Source organism: Prionailurus viverrinus, chromosome E3 (assembly GCF_022837055.1).
Source record: "Prionailurus viverrinus isolate Anna chromosome E3, UM_Priviv_1.0, whole genome shotgun sequence".
NCBI lineage: Eukaryota > Metazoa > Chordata > Mammalia > Carnivora > Felidae > Prionailurus > Prionailurus viverrinus.
In genome coordinates this window covers 25,506,516-25,526,805 of record NC_062576.1, presented here as the reverse complement: position 1 = coordinate 25,526,805, position 20,290 = coordinate 25,506,516, and the positions used below count along the sequence as shown (strand labels likewise).

General features: G+C 39.4%; 2 protein-coding genes across 6 annotated transcripts in view; one reads left to right on the top strand and one right to left on the bottom strand.

Annotated features, from left to right (window-relative positions):
- ERI2 (ERI1 exoribonuclease family member 2) overlaps nucleotides 1–20,290 on the bottom strand; it is a 61,232-nt gene that overhangs the window by 16,363 nt on the left and 24,579 nt on the right. For 2 of the 3 annotated variants that reach the window (XR_007147741.1, XR_007147740.1), the window contains exons 10-11: nucleotides 4,650–5,031; nucleotides 4,365–4,531 (exon numbers count right to left, since the gene is read on the bottom strand). The gene's annotated coding sequence lies outside the window, so the exon portion shown is untranslated. The remainder of the gene's footprint in view (nucleotides 1–4,364; nucleotides 4,532–4,649; nucleotides 5,032–20,290) is intronic. The other variant, XR_007147742.1, reaches the window with a different exon arrangement.
- The window catches only part of ACSM3 (acyl-CoA synthetase medium chain family member 3), a 62,126-nt gene that overhangs the window by 18,225 nt on the left and 23,611 nt on the right, over nucleotides 1–20,290 (top strand). For all 3 annotated transcript variants that reach the window (XM_047838269.1, XM_047838270.1, XM_047838268.1), the window contains exons 2-4: nucleotides 8,698–8,967; nucleotides 9,579–9,789; nucleotides 19,734–19,941. In XM_047838269.1, the coding sequence (XP_047694225.1) occupies nucleotides 8,749–8,967; nucleotides 9,579–9,789; nucleotides 19,734–19,941 (638 nt within the window). In that variant the 5' untranslated portion in view covers nucleotides 8,698–8,748. The remainder of the gene's footprint in view (nucleotides 1–8,697; nucleotides 8,968–9,578; nucleotides 9,790–19,733; nucleotides 19,942–20,290) is intronic.

Below are 20,290 nucleotides of genomic sequence, written 5' to 3'. Positions count from 1 at the left end.
GCACTGGATCCACTTAGACATTAGATCAGGGTTTCTCAGCCATAGCCCTTACTTTTAAAGTTGGGTAATTAACTCTTTGTTGGAGGCTATCTTCTGCATTGTTTTTTAGGTGTTTTAATTTAAAAAAAAATTTTTTTAATGTTTATTTATCTTTGAGAGACACACAGAGCATGAGCAAGAGAGGAGCAGAGAGAGAGGGAGACACAGAATCCGAACCAAGCTTCAGGCTCTGAGCTGTCAGCACAGAGCCCCATGCAAGGCCCAAACCCATGAATCACAAGATCATGACCTGAGCCAAAGTCAGACATCTAACCGACTGAGCCACCCAGGTGCCCCATGGTATAATATTAATTAGGCATGGTGACCACTGCCTTATTCTCAATTAGTTGGAATGCTTCTAATATTTCACCATAAAATGTTTCTAATGTTCAATATCAAAATAATTTGTTGATATACATTATTTATCACATTAAAGAAATCTCCTTCCACTTGAATTTTACTTTTGAGGGCAATGGAGGTTATCATGAATAAATACTGAAATTTATACATTTTATGTGTGCACTGAAATGTTCATATTGGTTTTTCTCCTTTTGCCTTTTCTTAGGATAAACTCAAACTTGTCATAATGGATTTTTGGTTTTTGTACATTGCTGATTTCAGTTTGTTAAAAATCTATATTTGACTTTTTGTTTGTTCATAGTTTTTCAGTTTGCCTGTGATTTTCTTTTTAGCAGTGTTCTTGTCTCGTTTTGCTATCAATGTTATTCTAATCTCAAAAAATGAGTTGGGAGGACTTCTACTCTGGGAAGAGGAAGTAGACAGACTTTTCTCTTTTCTCCTGCTAAGTGCAACTGAAATCCCTGGACATTAGATATAAAACAAACATAAGACTCTGGAAGGTATAGAGAGGAAGGCAGACTGGTTATAGAGTTTGAGACCTAAGGAATGACCCAGTGGTCAGTTCCCTGGGTTTTCTTTTTTTGCCTCATATATTGTAGACTTGGGAGATGAAAAAGCCAGAAACTTGGAAATACCAATGGTACCAACAATAAAAGCCCCAGAAAAAGCCTGCTGTCTTTTACCAGAGGACCATGAAAGGAGCAGCCTACCAAGACAAAAAAAACTTTTAAATATTATCTGTTCTACTCCAGCCAAATACCACAGAAAAAATCACGGCTCCACATATCCTTACCTATGCCAGCAAAAGGTAGAGTGGGAAGCTTAGACTTCTACTCTCACCAGTCTATAACAAGGTATCCCAATACCCTCCACTGGGGTAGCATCAGAGAATGCCAAGTAGGGAACAGGCCAGTGTCAGTAGAGACCCCATGAGGAGTTGGAACTGCTATCCCCACCCCAGCACTGCTCCCAATCCCAGTTTAATTAGAGACTTAGTGGACAACCTAGATTTCTATATTCATCTGGCATTAATGAGGTGGTGTCCTCCCACTTACCCTGCCAGGACAATGTGGAAAAAAGCCAGCTAAAACAGAAGGTTTAAATGAGATCTAGAATTTGATTACATAATACAAATATGTCCAGGTTTCAAATGAAAATCACTCACCATACCAAGAACCACAAAGATCTCAAACTGAATAAAAAAAGACAGTCAATAGATACCAACACCAAGATGACAAAGATGTTAAAAGTATCTGACAAAGATTTTAAAGCAGCCATAATAAAAATGCTTCAACAAGCAATTGTAAATATATATGCTTGAAACACCAAAGCCTCAGCAAAGTAATAGATTATTATCAAGAAGAACCAAATGGAAATTTTAAAATTAAAAAATACAATAAAAAATATAATAAGAGAAAAACTTAATTGGATAGACTCAACGGCAGAATGGGAGGAAGAAGAGAAAATAATTAGTTAACTGGAAGATAGAAAAATAAAAATTACCCAATATATTACTGGAGGGGTTGTGGGAGGGGGGATAGACTTAATGGGTAAGGGGTATTAAGGAATCTACTGCTGAAATCATTGTTGCAGTATATGCTAACTAACTTGGATGTAAATTAAAAAAATAAATTAAAAAATTTTAAATAAATAAACATTTTTAAAAAGTAACAGTTTTGATGGTCAAATTTAATCAATGTAGGAGTCTCATATCTTTGTAGGGTTCCCACATATGTACATAATTAAAATTGTGGGGTTTTTCTTCTGTTTAAATAAAGTGGTCAATTTAGAAAATCTGAAAAAAAAGTTCCCCAATATTAACAACAGAGAGAAACCAGGCTGACAAAAAAAAAAAAAAAAAAAAAAAAAAAAAGAGCCTCAGAGACTTGTAGGGCTATCATAAAAGATCTAACATTGTGTCATAAGACTCCCAAAAAGGGAGAGAGGGCAGGGCTAGAAAATTGCTCCAAGAAATAATGATGGAAAACTTCTCAAAATTGGCAAGAGGTATATATAATTCATCTATAAATATAAATATATATTATTTCAGGGAAGCAAGGCTGGTTCAATGATTAAAAAATCCACTTTATTAATAGGCTAATGAAGAAAAATCACACGATGATATTGAGACAGAAAAGGTATTTGCCAAAATTCAAGGCTTATTCATGATAAAAATTTTCAGAAAAATAAGAATAAAGGAGAACTTCCTCAACTTGATAAATGTCATCTACAAAATATTACAGCTGACATTACCCCCAAGCATGAAAGACTGAATGCTTTCCACTTAATATCAGGAACAAGGCAAGCATAGCTGCTCTCACCATTCTTTTTCAACATAGCCTGTAAATTCTAGCTAATGCAATAAGGCAAGAAAAGGAAATAAAAGGCACAGAGAACCAAAAGAAAGAAGTAAAACTGTCCCTATTTGCAGATTATGTGACTATCTACATAGATAATCCCAGGGAATCAACAACAACCAAAAACTCATAGAACTAAAAAGTGACCAATAAATCCCTCATTTTGTTTGAGTGAATTTGAATTGGGTTTCTGTCACATGTAACTGAAAAGGTCATTTTCTTATTCATTTACCAATCAAATATTTATTGAATGCCTAAAAGCTGCCAGCAACTGCTCTAGACAATAGTGATGCATCAGCAAACAAAACAAAGTTCTTACTCCTAAGGGTGATGGTAAGAGATGTAAAAAATTAACACAGATTAAAGAGAAAAAAAAAATGAGGGGTGCTGTTTTAGAAAATGTAGTAAGAGAAGACCACTTTGATGGATACCTCATAAAATGGGGATTTAGCCAAGGGATTATCTAAGAGAAGAGTTTTCCAGGCAGTAGAAGCTGTAAGTTCAAAGATCCCAAAGCTGGAACATGTGTGGTATGTTCAAGCTGCAGAAGATTAAGAGAAGGAGAGGTGGGTGGTGGTCAGAGAGGACCTGATCTCTCTGGTGATCTTGTAGTCCTTGTAGTTCCATGGATCACCAGCTCCTTGTAGTCCATGGAAGGACTTGAGATTTGACCTGGAGTGAACCAGGAAGCACTGAAGGATTTGGGCAGAGGAATGACCTGATAGCATTTATGTTTAGTCATCACCAGCTCAACAGATAAACACAGCAACAGGTTCCCTAAGACCTAGAGCAACCCAAACCCACCCCTTAACTTCTTTCTTTTCCATTTAAACCCCCTCTTTGTCTTCTTAAGTCCTTTTTTCTTTGCTCCTTCTAAGAGAAAACTTCCTCTATTCCTTCATGGGACCCATCCCCCAGCAACTCCATAGACACTTTTCTTCCTGTGAATAAATTACTTTCCCAGCTCCCCAGCAAAAGCTTACAGGGTATTTAAATAATTAACTCTAAAAGGGAGGGTGGCAGAAAATTGTGTAAACTTTCAGCTTAAACTTGGCCTGAAACTCCTGCTCCTCCCTCTAGAATGTCTCCACCAATCCAGGAAGGGCCCTCTATGTCTTGCTTCTTCCAGTTGTCAGACTACTTCTCCCTCTTCTGTTGGCTACTACGAGGACTAAAGCAGAAGTGAGAGTTCAAGTTTCAGGGCTGCTCTTCTAGGAAACAGGTCTGCCATCACCGCCAGCTGTGTTGGAATCTTTCACTTTAGTGAGTACTACCTTATCTGTCTTCTATGTAAGGTTTTCTGGGCTGGCACATGCACTTTTGAGCAAGAGTAACAAACAAGCAAGCAAAACCAACAAATCAAAAGTGCTCTCATGAAAGTATTTCTATCAGAATTTCTCAGCTGTTGTGTAATTGTATCTAGTAAGCAAGGAGTATGTACACACAAAAGGCTATAAACATAGCAGATAAGTTTTTCATTTTAAGTCTTTTGGTACTATGTAATTTTTTTTTTTAACTGTGTGCATGTGTTAACTTGGTAAAATGTTTTGGAAAAAACTTAATTGAGTTCAAGTACCAGCTGAGTTTTTCATTGTGCTGTCTACTTACCTCTCCACCCTGCTCAGTGGCAGATAGGAATCCATCTTTTACATCATCCAGAAAGTATGCATACTACCTCTAGGGAAACTTCAGGGAATGTATAAATGAAAATCCAAGGAAATAATCCAGGGAAGCCACTTTTCTCCAGTAAGTGATCAAGGGCAGCTCCAAAAATCCTATAGAGAAGGTTAAGTTTAGGGCTAGGGAGAATAGTAGGGGGCTTCACCTTGCTTTGAGGCTATATATGCTAAGCCACTGTTATTACTTGGATTACTTGGTAGGAGAGATACTTACAGAGATGTAGGGCGGCTAAAACCTCTTCTGCATTGCTGTTTATATAGATGTAGAGCTTGCATTTTAGATGAGACCTTAAATACTTTGAAAGCCCAGCTGACCAGGAATGGTACTTTCTCTCTTAGAGGAGTTTTCTGTAGCTCAGTATAAACATCTGTACTCCTAGCTCAGCTCCTTCACCTACAAAGAATATTGGAAACCTGGAAAATAGATGTTATGAAATGCTAAGATCACTGAAAAGAACGTCGCTGGGGAGAAGGCAATCTTACCACTTTGATGAGGAGGATGCTGATAAGTTCTTTTTGGTAGAGCAGAATGGTTAGGCTCATTTTAAGCTCCAAATGACTGGTCAATTTTCTTTTCATTATATGTTTGAAGGATTCTAAATGTGGTGAAGGAAATAGCTTCAAAATTTCATCTTAAATGCATAATAATGGAAACAATTCCTATGACATCAATAGAGGACTGGCTTAAGAAATTATGGTGCAGCTGTTCACTGGAATGTCATGCACTCTTTAAACAAAACAAGAACATTTAAAAAAAAAAAACCCAAAATGAGAAAGATACTTATGTACTGACATGGAAAGACCTTCAAGAATTTGTCATAAAAATGTTTTTTAATGGGAAGAATAGTGTGTACTCTAGGTTACCTGTTGTGTCAAAGTGGTGGAGAAAGAAGAATCTTTTGCTTAAATACACATAAAGAAATACTGAAAAGATACATAGAAGTAATTGTAGTTCCTTAAGAGAGTGGGGGGGATGAGACTGAGCAGCTGTGAGTTGGGGGTGCAGGGGGAAGATTTTTTCACTGTGTAATTTTTATGCTTTTTGCACCATTTGAAAACATGATCTAAAAAATTACAAATAAACAGAAAAGTTATACTAAAAGCTTAGTGTTTTTAACTACTACTTAATGTGGGGCTCTAACTCACCAACCATGAGATCATGGCCTGAGCCAAAATTGGAAGCTTAACCAACTGAGCCACCCAGGTGCCCCTTATATCACCCACTTCTGAGCTATTATCAATATAGATCAGCACTGTCCACAAGAGATGTTCTGCAGTGATAGAAATGTTTTGTGTCTGCAGTTATCTATATGCAGTAGCCAAGAGCCACAAGTGGCTACTTAAGTGCTTAAAATTCAGTTACTCTAAGAACTTATTTTTAAATAGTATTTAAATTAATTTAAATTTAAATAGCCACATGTGAACAGTCCAGGTATTTATATAAATCTGATTAAGCAATAAAGGCACTGCTCAGGTCTACTGTTATCCTGACCTATTGAAATAAACTGTATATAAAAGTTATCCCTTCTGAGTCATTTCTTCATTCAACAAATAAGCAAATACTATGGGCTGAACACGATGATATTTCCCAGGGATAGTCCCATGAACATAACAGACTAAATGCCTACCCTCATAGAACTTACATTCTAACACCAAAGATCAGCAAACTAGAGCCGTGAGTTAAATCCCACCCTCTACCTGTTTTTATACAGGCTGCAAACCAAGAATGGTTTTTACATTTTAATTTTCTATAAATATTATAACGTAAAAATATAAACATTTTTTGTTTTTTGAAACATTTGAAGACATGATCTAAAAAATTACAAATAAAGAGAAAAGTTACAACACTGAAAACCTAGTGTTTTTAACTACTACTTAACTCCTTTCAGCTGAATGAAACCTGATGCTAATTCTGTAATAAGGGAGACGGCTGCCAAATGTATGGGATTTATCTTTATATAATATTTATAATTTATATTATATTATAAATGTTTTTTTCAGTTTTGAAAAAGTCAAAAGAGGAATAATAATTCATGACACATGAAAAATATATGAAATTCAAGTTTCAGTATCCATAAATAGGTCTTTTTGGAACATAGCTATGTCTATTTAGTCATGTATTGTCAATGGCTTCTATCTCAACCAGAGTTGAAGTAAGCAGTTGCCACAGAGATCATACATATGGCCCAGAAAGCCTAAATTATTATCTGGCCCTTTACAGAAAAGGTTTGCCAACCCCTGCTCTAGAGAGTAGTAATATGCTAGACACCATGATAAGCACTTTGTATGTATTATCTCATTTAATCTTTGGGACAATTCTCTCTGACAGGGGTTCTATTAGTCTCTACATTGGCAAAACAGAAAACCGGGTTCTGAAAATGTGCATTTCTAACTAGCTTCCAGGTTATGCTGATGCTGCTGGTTCACAGATCACAACCTCTGAATCAGTGATTCTCCACCTTGATTGCACATTAACATCCTCTGAGGAAATTTTAAGAATATGCTGCCCAGGCCCCATCTTCCAGAGATTCTGATTTAATTGGTCTAATACCCAGGCATCGGTATTTTTTAAAAAAGCTTTGCTGGTGATTCCAATATACAGCCAGGGTTGAGAATCACTGCTCTACTGAAATCCTATTGAACAACAGTAAAGAGAACATTCAAATGAGAATCCAAAGACGTGAGTTCTAGTTCTAACTCTGATATGACATATTGAAGCAAGTTGCTTCCCTTCTCCGGGGCTCTGTTTTCTCTGCAGGTGAAAAATGGAGAGCTCAAACCAGATGATCTCAGAGGGTTCAAGTTCAGTGACTTGTCTGGTCTTCACATAAACAGGTGGGAGGGTCAGAAGAAGAACCCAGATCTTATAATGCATTGGGTGCAGCAACATGATGCCCAAACACCAGACCTATTTAGGATAAAACTGATGGCTGACATTATTAATTATTGTTTGGCAACATATCAGTATAGAAACTCTCCCACATAGCCATGCTGCCTTACACACCACATAGCTAGAATTGGAGTTAAAAATGATTTAATGATTATGAGAGTAGTATTTCATTGTAGGAAATTTGGAAGATTACAGAATGTATGAAGAAGAGAACCCTACAATCCCTAGAACCATGTTTTTAATAACTTTGTTTATGAGACCTCAGCCAAGTAAATGACATCATGATCAAATGATTTCCCACAGAATCAGGGGGGCTCCGTGGCCTGAAGGGTCCTCCCCCACAAAAGTCCTAAAGGTTAAAGCCCTATTATTACATCTCCCGTAAATGCAGCTCCAAGCCTGGACTGGAAGGTTGTGTGGGCTCCTACTGGGAGCATGGGAACTATGGCCTATAAACCAAAGGACTTTTGACAGTTCTTTCATGCCTAATTGGTACTGGGGTACTCTCAGTTTTCTCACTTATGGATTACCCACTGTGGAAATTTCTCCTGAACATGTCTGTACAACTCTTGAAATGACGGTGAAAGATTAAATTAGATAAGCAGGCTTGGCCCTTTGCTTTCACTGAGAGTAACTGAGTGACCCAGATCTTCACTTCTTTAGAAATGCATATGGGAGGCAATAGTATGTAGTACATAGTCAGGAGAATGAGCTGGGACCAGACAGTTCTAGGTTCAGATCCAACTAATGCCTCTGTTGTGGACTGAATGTGACCCTTCCAAATTCTTATGTTTGAAGCCCTGACCCCCGAAATGTGATGGTATTTGGAGGTGGCGTCTTTAGGAGGGAATTAGGTTTAGATGAGGTCACAGGGTGAGGCCCCAATAATGGGTTTAATATTTTTATAAAAGGAGAAGAGAAACCAGAGCTCTTGCTCTCTCTACCATGTGAGGAAACAAAGAGAAGGTGGTCATCCACAAGCCAGGAACAGAGCCCATACTGGGAAACTGAACTGGCCAGCACTTGGTCTTAGATTTCCCAGCCTCCAGAACTGTGAGAAATAAGTGTCTATTTTTTGAGCCATCCTGTCTATGGTATTTTGTTATGGTGGCCAGAGTTGACTAAGACAGCCTTGCTTCGTCATTTTTTCTTTCTTTAAACAGAAATGATAATAGTATCCATGTCACAGAGTTACTCTGACGATTTAGTGATAATTTGTATGTAAGTGAAACACAGTGTTTAAAACATATTGAGTGCTCAGAGAATGGCATTTTTAGGATGATTGTTAGTAATAATAATAAAACTTAGCTATTTTGGGGTATAGCTACCTTTAGGAGAGAGACAAATACATATCCTTTTACTTGTCTTTTAGATGGATTAGTTTCTGTGGAAACCCTGAGTGCTAACACATCCAGCAAGACTGATGCTACCTCTTGTCACTATGAAGACATTACTTCGTGCCAAGTGTTTTTGGCGCCTAGCAATCCCTGGTTCTGTGAGAGAACTGCATAAAGATTATAGAATAGTGCCTCCTCAGAATTTTTCCAACTATGAATCCATGAAACAGGAATTCAAACTGGAGACTCCAGAGTATTTCAACTTTGCTAAAGATATCCTGGACCAATGGACCAATATGGAAAAGGTATGAAGCAAGGGCCAGTCCAACTACAGTTTCTCAGATAGAAGTGGTTTTGCCCCCAGGGGATATTTGACCATGTCTGGAAACAATTTTGTTGCCATGACTTGTGAGAAGGTGTGTGCCAATGGTTAGAGGCCAGGGATGCTGCCACACATCCTCTAATACATAAGACAGTTCCCCATGGCAAAGAATTATCTGGCTCAACATGTTAATAGTTCCATGGTTGAGAAAGGTGATGGTTATAAAAATGCATGATTATAGGTTAACTTCTTAAAAATCCAGAAAGGACTCGAATGAAAATGATTCCAAGAGTCAGAAATGGTAGGAAACAAGACATAGATATGTCACTGAGAGAATATAAAGGGATGCAAGAATTCTAACTTCTTGGAAAGAAAAGCAATCAGGCTAAATGAGAAATGACATATGCTGGAAGAAATGACATGGCTCCCAACAGCTAGAAATAAAGACTCTAGAGTTATTTCCCAATATTCCATATGTGTCTTAACTAATGACCTGTGAATTTTATTCTGGAAAAAATATTCCATTAAGTCAGTTAAAATAGAATTTAGCTGCATAATGACCTTTAAATCCATGACTGGTTTGTCTTTCCTCAGGCTGGAAAGAGACCTTCCAATCCAGCCTTCTGGTGGATAAATGGAAATGGAGAAGAAGTGAGATGGAGTTTTGAAGAACTGGGATCTTTGTCTAGAAAATTTGCCAATATACTTACAGAAGCCTGTGCCCTGAAAAGAGGAGATCGAGTAATTGTGATTCTGCCCAGGATCCCAGAATGGTGGCTTGCAAATGTAGCCTGTCTGCGAACAGGTTAGTAGTGCTTGCAGTCTGATTATATTTAAAATAGGCTAGATGGGAGAGTTTCCAAAACATCTAAGTAATCATGAGACATTCATTTGGGTAAATTATTTGAGGAACTATACACAATATAGTAGTATTCTCAGAAACCTTAGAAATGTGTTGGAAACATTTCCTATCTTTTGACTTAAACTATGAGTTGGGTTTTTCATAATGAAATTAAGTTTATTTTTTTAATTAAGTTTATTTATTTTTGAGAGAGACAGAGAGTAGAGAAGGGGCAGAGAAAGAGGGAGAGAGAGATTCTCTGTGCTGTTAGCTCAGAGCCCGATGTGCTGCTTGTACTCACAAACCCTGAGATCATGACCTGAGCCAAAACCAAGAGTCAAGACTCTTAACCTACTGAGCCACCCAGGTGCCCCATGAAATAAGTTTATTAACCAAATGCCAATCAACAATTGAATACCCTCATACCTCCCACTCTTCTCCTCCTATAGACTCATGGCCATCTGAATCTCAATGCAGCCACAAACTCAAAGAACCTACCCTAGTTCTTCTTTCATGCCTTTATTTCTCTCATGGTTAATTACCATTCATCTGGTACCCTAAGCCAAGCAGCTGCTACTCCTCCTTCCAAATCAGTTCCTGCATCTTGTAAATTTGACTTTCTACGTGCCCCTTGAGTCCCTCTTCTTCTCCAATTCCATCGCCATTGCCTTACTTCACATGTTTGCCATCTCCTGAATGGACTTGCCCAAAAGTCTTCCTAATTCTGGTCTTGTGTGTGCCCACTTTAGTCCTACGCAATTCATTCTCCATAGCTACTGTTCTTTCTAAAATGCACATTCTATCCTGTCATTATGCTGCTTGACATGATTTAATAACTCTCCATTGCCTACCTGGTAACATCTGAACTTCTTTAGTTTGTCATGGAAGGTTTGAACTATCTTCCCTTCATTGTTTTCATACTCTGTGCTCCAGGAGTAGCAAGTGGTTTCCTATAAGGTTCATGAGCCTGGGAGAAAAAGAGACTGAATCTACCAGGAAGAAAATGGGAAAGCTGGAAAAAAGATAGGTGGGTAACTGCGAATTGGGGGAGATAAAAAAAAGGCTGCATGAGCACGGAGGGGAGGGACCCCCTTCTGCAAAGAGACAAAGGGAAGAGAAAGAGTGGCTAGGGAAGTGCAGGACTGTATCTAGACAGGAGAAAGACCTCGGACTGGGATTGAGACTGAGAGGGATCTAATCTCTAACTGCAGGGCTTTCTTCCGACTGGGGATGGCTCCCTGTTCATGCACCTGGGGTGGAGGGGAGCCAGCCCTGGATGTGGTGGTAGGCCAGAGCTCAGTCCACAGTTGGAGAAAGTGGTTCCCTCCCTGGAGGTCTGCATGATAGTACAGAACCTGCCTGCATCCTCCACCCCTTGGGCACAGTGGCTGGGCCAAGGGCGCAGTCTGCAGGAGAAAAAGGCAGCTGTCTCCCTGGAGTGCTGTGGGAAAAGACAAAGCCTGCCTGCATCTGCCACCCTGTGGGCTCGCAGCGAGGGCAGCAACTGAGTCCACAGTAGGAGAAGGCTGTCCTCCCTGAAGTGTAGAGGCACAGACAAAGCCAGTCGAGACCACTTATCGCCACACTGAGAGGCGCTTCCCCAGCGCCAGAGCGCACTGAACTGGACTTTGAATCCTAGCCAAGCACAGAGTCAGGGGAGTTGGCCGAGTGGAGCCAGAAGGACCCCCCCATCTATGCCCTGGCACAGTGAAGACTACTCAAACTGAGTCCACCAGGTCTGGCTCTGTGGAGAAGAGACTGGAGAATCACCATTCCCTCCCCCCCCCCCCCCCATCCCACCACCACCACCACCAAAGTGAGGCCTCAAGGATCACTCCCAGGGCCCATAGTGGAGGTGGATTCAGAATACGCCAAACCATGCCTCCTTGCACTGGGTAACTGCATATCCAATTGATTGGCACAGACCCTGCAGACAGCTCCTCCCGACAAGCAATGCAGCATTGCCTGGATTAACTCTAGGTCAGTTATGGATATATAGATATATTCTCCCCCCACCCCCAATTTCTTCTCCTTATCTCTTCTCTCCCCTAGGCTGGTTACTCTGGTTATTGGGCTGTCTAAACAGACATATTTAATCCATTGTCTTGATACATGTTCTACACCTCCTTTACACTCCTTTCTCTCTCTCTGGAATAATCAAGCCATATAATTTCTCTGTCTGGGTAACTTTATCTTTGTTTCATTTCCCCCGCTTCCTTCTTTATTTTCCTTTCTCTCTCTCTGGATTAAGCCTTTTAGTCTCTCTGCCTAATCAATGTTTATTTTTTCTGCCCCCCCCCCCGCCCCCACCACATGTTCCTATCATTTCTCTCTTTGTATATGCTTTTCCATCAGCACTGCCTCCACTTTCTTCTTTACCTGTAGTCGGTGCTTTTGGGTTTTTTGGTTTTAGTCTTTAAGTTTTTGTTTTTGTTTATTTGCTTGTGTTATTTGTCTGTGTGTTTGCATGTTTTTGTCTCCTGTTTGTCTATCTGTTTTCCTTTGCAGGGCCACTCCAAGGAACAAATCAAAGCACATCTGGTGGAGGGTCCAAAATATTATTACGAATAGGGTAATAAAATAACCAAAGTCGCAACAACAGAGAGCAAGTAACAATCTCTGAAAAAACACCTCCTGAAGGGCCAGGCCCTGGGCAGTGTATGACCCTCCTTTAATATAGCAGTGCTCGCAGGTGCAGGGCAAACAACAAACATTTAAAATGCACAAGGGACAGAAAACTAGACAAAATGATGAAACGGAAAAATTCTCCTCAAAAGAAATTACAGGAAGTAGTGACAGCTAATGAATTGATCAAAACCGATTGAAGCAATATAACAGAACAAGAATTTAGAATAATAGCCATAAAATTAATTGCTGAGCTTGAAAAAGCATAGGGGACAGCAGAGAACCTATTGCTACAGAGATCAAGGGACTAAAAAATAGTCATGATGAATTGAAAAATGCTATAAATGAGGTGCAAAATAAAATGGAGGCTGCCACAGTGTGGATTGAAAAGGCAGAGGAGAGAATAGGTGAATTAGAAGATAAAATTATGGAAAAAGAGGAAGGTGAGAAAAAGAGAGATAAAAAAATCCAGGAGTACGAGGGGAGAATTAGAGAACTAAGTGATGCAATCAAATGGAACAATATCCCTATCATAGGAATTCCAGAAGAAGGAGAGAGAGAAAGGGGCTGAAGGTGTACTTGAACAAATCATAGCTGAGAAGTTCCCTGAGTAAGGGAAGGCATCAAAATCCCTCTGGGGAAGGAAACAGGCATCAAAATCCAAGAGGCAGAGAACTCCCTTCAGATGTAACTTGAATTGATCTTCTGCATGACATATCATAGTGAAACTGGCAAAATACAAGGATAAAGAGAGAATTCTGAAAGCAGCTAGGGATAAATGGGCCTTAACATACAAAGGTAGACACACAAGGGTGGTAGCAGACCTATCTACTGAAACTTGGCAGGCCAGAAAGGAATGGTAGGAAATCTTCAATGTGATGAACAGAAAAAAATATGCAGCCAAGAATCCTTTATCCAGCAAGTCTGTCATTCAGAATAGAAGGAAAGATAAAGATCTTCCCAAACAAACAAAAACTGAAGGAATTCATCACCACTAAACCAGCCCTACAAGAGATCCTAAGGGGGACTCTGTGAGTCAAATGTTGCAAGAACCACAAAGGACCAGAGACACCACTACAGGCATGAGACCTACAGACATCACAATGACTCTAAACCCATATCTTTCAATAATAACACTGAATGTAAACGGACTAAATGCTCCAACCAAAAGACATAGGGTATCAGAATGGATAAAAAAACAAGACCCATCTATTTGCTGTCTACAAGAGACTCATTTTAGACCTGAGGACACCTTTAGATTGAAAGTGAGGGTATGGAGAAAAACCTATCACGCTACTGGAAGTCAAAAGAAAGCTGTAGTAGCCATACTTACATCAGACAAACTAGACTTTAAAGGCTGTAACAAGAGATTAACAAGGGCATTATATAATAATTACAGGGTCCATCCACCAGGAAGAGCTAACAATTATAAATGTCTATGTGCCGAATATGGGAGCCCCAAAATATATAAATCAATTAATCACAAACATAAGCAACCTTATTGATAAGAAAGTGGTAATTGCAGGAGACAATTATAGCAATGGATAGAACATGTAGACAGAGAATAAATAAAGAAACAAGGTCCCTGAATGATATATTGGATCAGTTGGACTTGACAGATATATTTAGAACTCTGCATCCCAAAGCAACAGAATATACTTTCTTCTCGAGTGCACATGGAACATTCTCCAAGATAGATCACATACTGGGTCACAAAACAGCCCTTAATAAGTATAAAAGAACTGAGATCATACCATGCACACTTTCAGACCACAATGCTATGAAACTGGAAATCAACCACAGGAAAAAGTCTGGAAAACCAGAAGCATGGAGGTTAAAGAACATCCTACTAAAGAATGAATGGGTCGAGGTGCCTGGGTGGCTCAGTCAGTTGAGCGTCTGACTTTAGCTCAGGTCATGATCTCACACTCCATGAGTTCGAGCCCCACATTGGGCTCTGTGCTGACAGATCAGAGCCTGGAGCCTGCTTCAGATTCTGTGTCTCCCTCTCTCTCTGCCTCTCCCCTGCTCATGCTCTCTCTCTCTCTCTCTCTCTCTCTCTCTCTCTCTCTCTTTCAAAAATAAGCATTAAAAAAAACAGTTTTAAAGAATGAATGAGTCGGGGCGCCTGGGTGGCTCAGTCAGTTAAGCATCAGACTTCAGCTCAGGTCATGATCTCACAGTTTGTGAGTTTGAGCCCCGTATCAGTCTCTGTGCTGACAGCTCAGAGCTTAGAGCCTGCTTCAGATTCTGTGTCTCCCTCTCTCTCTCTGCCCCTCCCTTGCTTGCAGGCACGCTCTCTCTCTCTCTCTCTCAAAAATAAAATAAACATTAAAAATTTTTAAAAAAAGAATGAATGGGTCAACCAGGCAATAAGAGAAGAAATTTAGAAGTATATGGAAACAAGTGAAAATGAAAACACAACAATCCAAACGCTTTGGGATGCAGCGAAGGCAGTCCCGAGAGGAAAATACATTGCAATGCAGGCCTATCTCAAGAAACAAGAAAAATCCCAAATACAAAATCTAACAGCACACCTAAAGGAAATAGAAGCAGAGAAGCAAAGACACCCCAAACCCAGCAGAAGAAGAGAAATAATAAAGATCAGAGTAGAAATGAACAATATAGAATCTTAAAAAACTGTAGAGCAGATCAATGAAACCAAGAGTTGGTTTTTTGAAAAAATAAACACAATTGGTAAACCTCTAGCCAGGATTCTCAAAAAGAAAAGAGACAGGACCCAACTAGATAAAATCATGAATGAAAATGGAATTATTACAGCCAATCTCTCAGAAAAACAAGCAATTATCAGGGAATACTAGGAAAAATTATATGCCAACAAACTGGACAACCTGAAAGAAATGGACAAATTCCTAAGCACCCACACACTTCCAAAACTCAAACAGGAAGAAATAGAAAACTTGATCAGAAAACTTTGATTCAGCAAAGAAATTGAATCAGTTATCAAAAATCTCCCAACAAATAAGAGTCCAGGACCAGGTGGCTTCCCTGGGGAATTCTACCAGACATTTAAAGCAGATATAATACCTATCCTTCTCAAGCTTTTCCAAAAAATAGAAAGTAAAGGAAAACTTCCAGACTCCTTCTATGAGGGCAACATTACTTTGATTCCCAAACCAAACACAGACCCAGCAAAGAAAGAGAACTACAGGCCAATATCCCTGATGAATATGGATGCAAAAATTCTCAACAAGATACTAGCAAATTGAATTCAATTGAATATAAAAAGAATTATTCACCATGATCAAGTGGGATTCATTCCTGGGCTGCAGGGCTGGTTCAGTATTCACAAATCAATCAATGTGATACATCACATTAATAAAAGAAAAGATAAGAATCATATGATCCTGTCAATCGGTGCAGAAAAGGCATTTGACAAAATTCAGCATTCTTTCTTAATAAAAACCCTCAAGAAAGTCAGGATAGAAGGAACACACTTAAACATCATAAAAGCCATTTATGAAAAGCCCACAGCTAATATCATCCTCAATGGGGAAAAACTGAGAACTTTCCCCCTGAGATCAGGAACACGACAGGGATGTCCACTCTCACTGCTGTTGTTTAACATAGTGTTGGAAGTTCTAGCAATCAGACAACAAAAGGAAATCAAAGGCATCAAAATTGGCAAAGATGAAGTCAAGCTTTCACTTTTTGCAGATGACATGACACTATACATGGAAAACACTATAGACTCCACCAAAAGTCTGCTAGAACTGATACATGAATCAGCAAAGTCGCAGGATACAAAATCAATGTACAGAAATCAGTTGCATTCTTATACACTAATAATGAAGCAACAGAAAGACAAGTAAAGAAACTGATCCCATTCACAATTGCACCAAGAAGCATAAAATACCTAGCAATAAACCTAACCAAAGATGTAAAAGATCTGTATGCTGAAAACTATAGAAAGCTTAGGAAGGAAATTGAAGAAGATATAAAGAAATGGAAAAACATTCCATGCTCATGGATTGGAAGAATAAATATTGTCAAAATGTCAATACTACCCAAAGCTATCTACACATTCAATGCAATCCCAATCAAAATTGCACCAGCATTCTTCTCGAAGCTAGAACAAGCAATCCTAAAATTTGTATGGAACCACAAAAGACCCCGAATATCCAAAGTAATTTTGAAGAAGAAGACCAAAGTGGGAGGCATCACAATCCCAGACTTCAGCCTCTACTACAAAGCTGTAATCATCAAGACAGCATGGTATGGGCATAAAAACAGACACATAGACCAATGGAATAGAATAGAAACCCCAGAATTAGACCCACAAAAGTATGGCCAACTCATCTTTGACAAAGCAGGAAAGACTATCCAATGGAAGAAAGACAGTCTCTTTAACAAATGGTGCTGGGAGAACTGGACAGCAACATGCAGAAGAATGAAACTAGACCACTTTCTTACACCATTCACAAAATTAAACTCAAAATGGATAAAGGACCTGAATGTGAGACAGGAAACCATCAAAACCCTAGAGGAGAAAGCAGGAAAAAAAAACCTCTCTGACCTCAGCCGCAGCAATTTTTTACTTGACACATCCCCAAAGGCAAGGGAATTAAAAGCAAAAATGAACTACTGGGACCTCATGAAGATAAAAATCTTCTGCACTTCAAAGGAAACAATCAACAAAACTAAAAGGCAACCGACGGAATGGGAAAAGATATTTGCAAAGGACATAGCGGACAAAGGGCTAGTATCCAAAATCTATAAAGAACTCACCAAACTCCACACCAGAAAAACAAATAATCCAGTGAAGGAATGGGCAGAAAACATGAATAGACAATTCTCTAAAGAAAACATCCATGGGCGCCTGGGTGGCGCAGTCCGTTAAGCGTCCGACTTCTGCCAGGTCACGATCTCGCGGTCCGTGAGTTCAAGCCCCGCGTCGGGCTCTGGGCTGATGGCTCAGAGCCTGGAGGCTGTTTCCGATTCTGTGTCTCCCTCTCTCTCTGCCCCTCCCCCGTTCATGCTCTGTTTCTCTCTGTCCCAAAAATAAATAAACGTTGAAAAAAAAAATTTAAAGAAAACATCCAGATGGCCAACAGGCACATGAAAGGATGCTAAACATCGTTCCCCATCAGGGAAATACAAATCAAAACCACACTCAGATACCACCTCACGCCAGTCAGAGTGGCTAAAATGAACAAATCAGGAGACTACAGATGCTGGCGAGGATGTGGAGAAATGGGAACCCTCTTGCGTTGTTGGTGGGAATGCAAACTGGTGCAGCTGCTCTGGAAAACAGTGTGGAGGTTCCTCAGAAAATTAAAAATAGATCTACCCTATGACCCAGCAATAGCACTGCTAGGAAGTGCAAAGGGATACAGGAGTGCTGATGCATAGGGGCACTTGTACCCCAATGATTATAGCAGCAATTTCAACAATAGCCAAATTATGGAAAGAGCCTAAATGTTCATCAACTGATGAATGGATAAAGAAGATGTGGTTTATATATACAGTGGAATACTACTTGGCAATGAGAAAGAATGAGATATGGCCTTTTGTAACAACGTGGATGGAACTGGAGAGTGTTATGCTAAGTGAAAGAAGTCATACAGAGAAAGACAGATACCATATGTTTTCACTCATATGTGAATCCTGAGAAACTCAATAGAAGACTGGGGGGGAGGAGGGGAAGAGGGGAAAAAAGTTACAGAGAGGGAAGGAGGCAAACCATAAGAGACTCTTAAATACTAATAACAAACTGAGGGGTGATGGGGTGGGGAGTGGGTGATGGGCATTGAGGAGGGCACCTGTTGGGATGAGCACTGGGTGTTGTATGGAAACCAATTTGACAATAAATTTCATATAAAAAAATTGAAAAAAGAAAAGAACAGAAAAAGGAAATTTAATAAAATAGGATATGAATAATTTTTTAGCAGAAATTAATTATCTAAGGGTAATGTGTTTAAACAAAGTGCTCCTACTAGGCATCAAATACTGATTGTGAACTTGTCATTAGAGAGTGCCTTTAAATTATTAACAGAAGACTGTTAGGCCATGGCAGGAGAATCACTTATCCCCAGGTGGAACATCTCTAAGGAATAACCTTGGAGATAAAGCCTCATAAATATTGCTGCATTGCCTGATTAGAAAGGAAAGATATTCTGAAGAGCTTTGTGTTTTGGTACTGATTGTCTGCTTCCTGAAGAACTCCACTGAGGGGCTTATCCTTTCCAAAATGGAAAGACGAGTCAGTGTCAAGAGTCCAGGAATGAGCAGTAATGTGTTATTCAATCTTCCTTTCCTGCTGTGATGCTGGGAAGAGCAAAAACCATTGTGAAGTGTATACTTTCCAGCCCTCTCCTGAGGGTCTGGACCTAAGAGTGGTGGAGTCTGAAATATAAATATGGATACATGTATATATAGAGATACAGATATAGACATATTCTTGAAAGTCCATTAATCCTTTGAGAAAATAACAGCTAAAATTTGGTCAGCACTGTTCTATGCTCTTTATACATTTTAACTCATTTACTCCTCATTAATCTTATAGAATCCTCATTTTACAGTAGCAGAACCTGAGACTCATGGAGATGAAGTGGCTTGTCCAAGGCCAAGCTATAAGACTATTTGGCTCCAGGACACACTCTTAACCATTACACTATACTTACAGTGTAATTTACGGCAGGGAGAAGTAGAAGTACAGAAAAGATGAATGCCTCGATCCTTCCCTTTGGAGAGAAATCATAAAACATTCACGTATGTTTTAAAAGGTGCTGGACTGAAGTAGTTAAGTGTACAGCTCTGGGGTCAGGCTACAGGGTTCAATCTCTGCACTGCCACTTTCCATTTCAGGGATCTTTGGCAAGTTATTCATAGATTTTGTGTTTTGTTTTTTTTTGGGGGGGGGGTAGGGATTAAATAAGTTAAAACATGCAAAACACTTAGAATAGCATCTGACATTTAGCCAATAAATGTTGGGTAATATTACTCTACAATCCAAACTCTCTTTAACAAAATGGGAAAAAAAACCTCTCTTCAAGCTGAACGTTATGAATGGTCTTCAGATAGAAGATAATTATCCATCATTTAACATGCTTTCATAGTAGGTCAAAAGAGTCACAGATTTTAAGATCCCTTGAAAGGCAAAAGCCAAATAATTAATGGAAGATAAATAGATATCTAGACTGTTAAATGGAATGGTAAACTCATCCTGAGACATAAAGTACACATGAGCTATCTACACTAGCTAACTACCATGATAAAGGAAATCCTTCCTTCTATACATAGTTTCTTTTCTGCCCCTGTAGGGACAGTTTTAATTCCAGGAACCACCCAGCTGACCCAGAGAGACATTCTCTACAGACTACAATCTTCAAAAGCAAAGTGCATTATCACCGACGAAGTTTTAGCCCCCGCAGTAGATGCTGTTGCATCTAAATGTGAAAATCTGCACTCCAAGCTAATTGTGTCTCAGAAACCCAAAGATGGATGGGGGAACCTCAAGGAAATGATGAAGTGAGTAGCCATAATTGTTGTAGAACAGCTTTCCCAGAGGAAGGCAACACTGAAAAGATACTCAACCCACCAAGTGATCAGAAAAATGAAAAGTAAAATGAGGCAAAGGGAACAACTAGTAATTATGGCTGCACCAACAATGTAAACTCTGAGGCAGGAAAGAGGTTGGAGTGTTTTTTAGAGGTTAGGATCTCCAGGAAGCAGGCCCTGAGATAGAGATTAGTTGTGTAAGAAGTTTATTAAGGAGTTGTCTTGGGGTCAACACCTATGAAGGAAGGGGAGGGATGTGCAATTGGGCAAAGGAAGAAATGTATCTGCCATGCGCTCCCACTGGGACCTGTGCGGCATG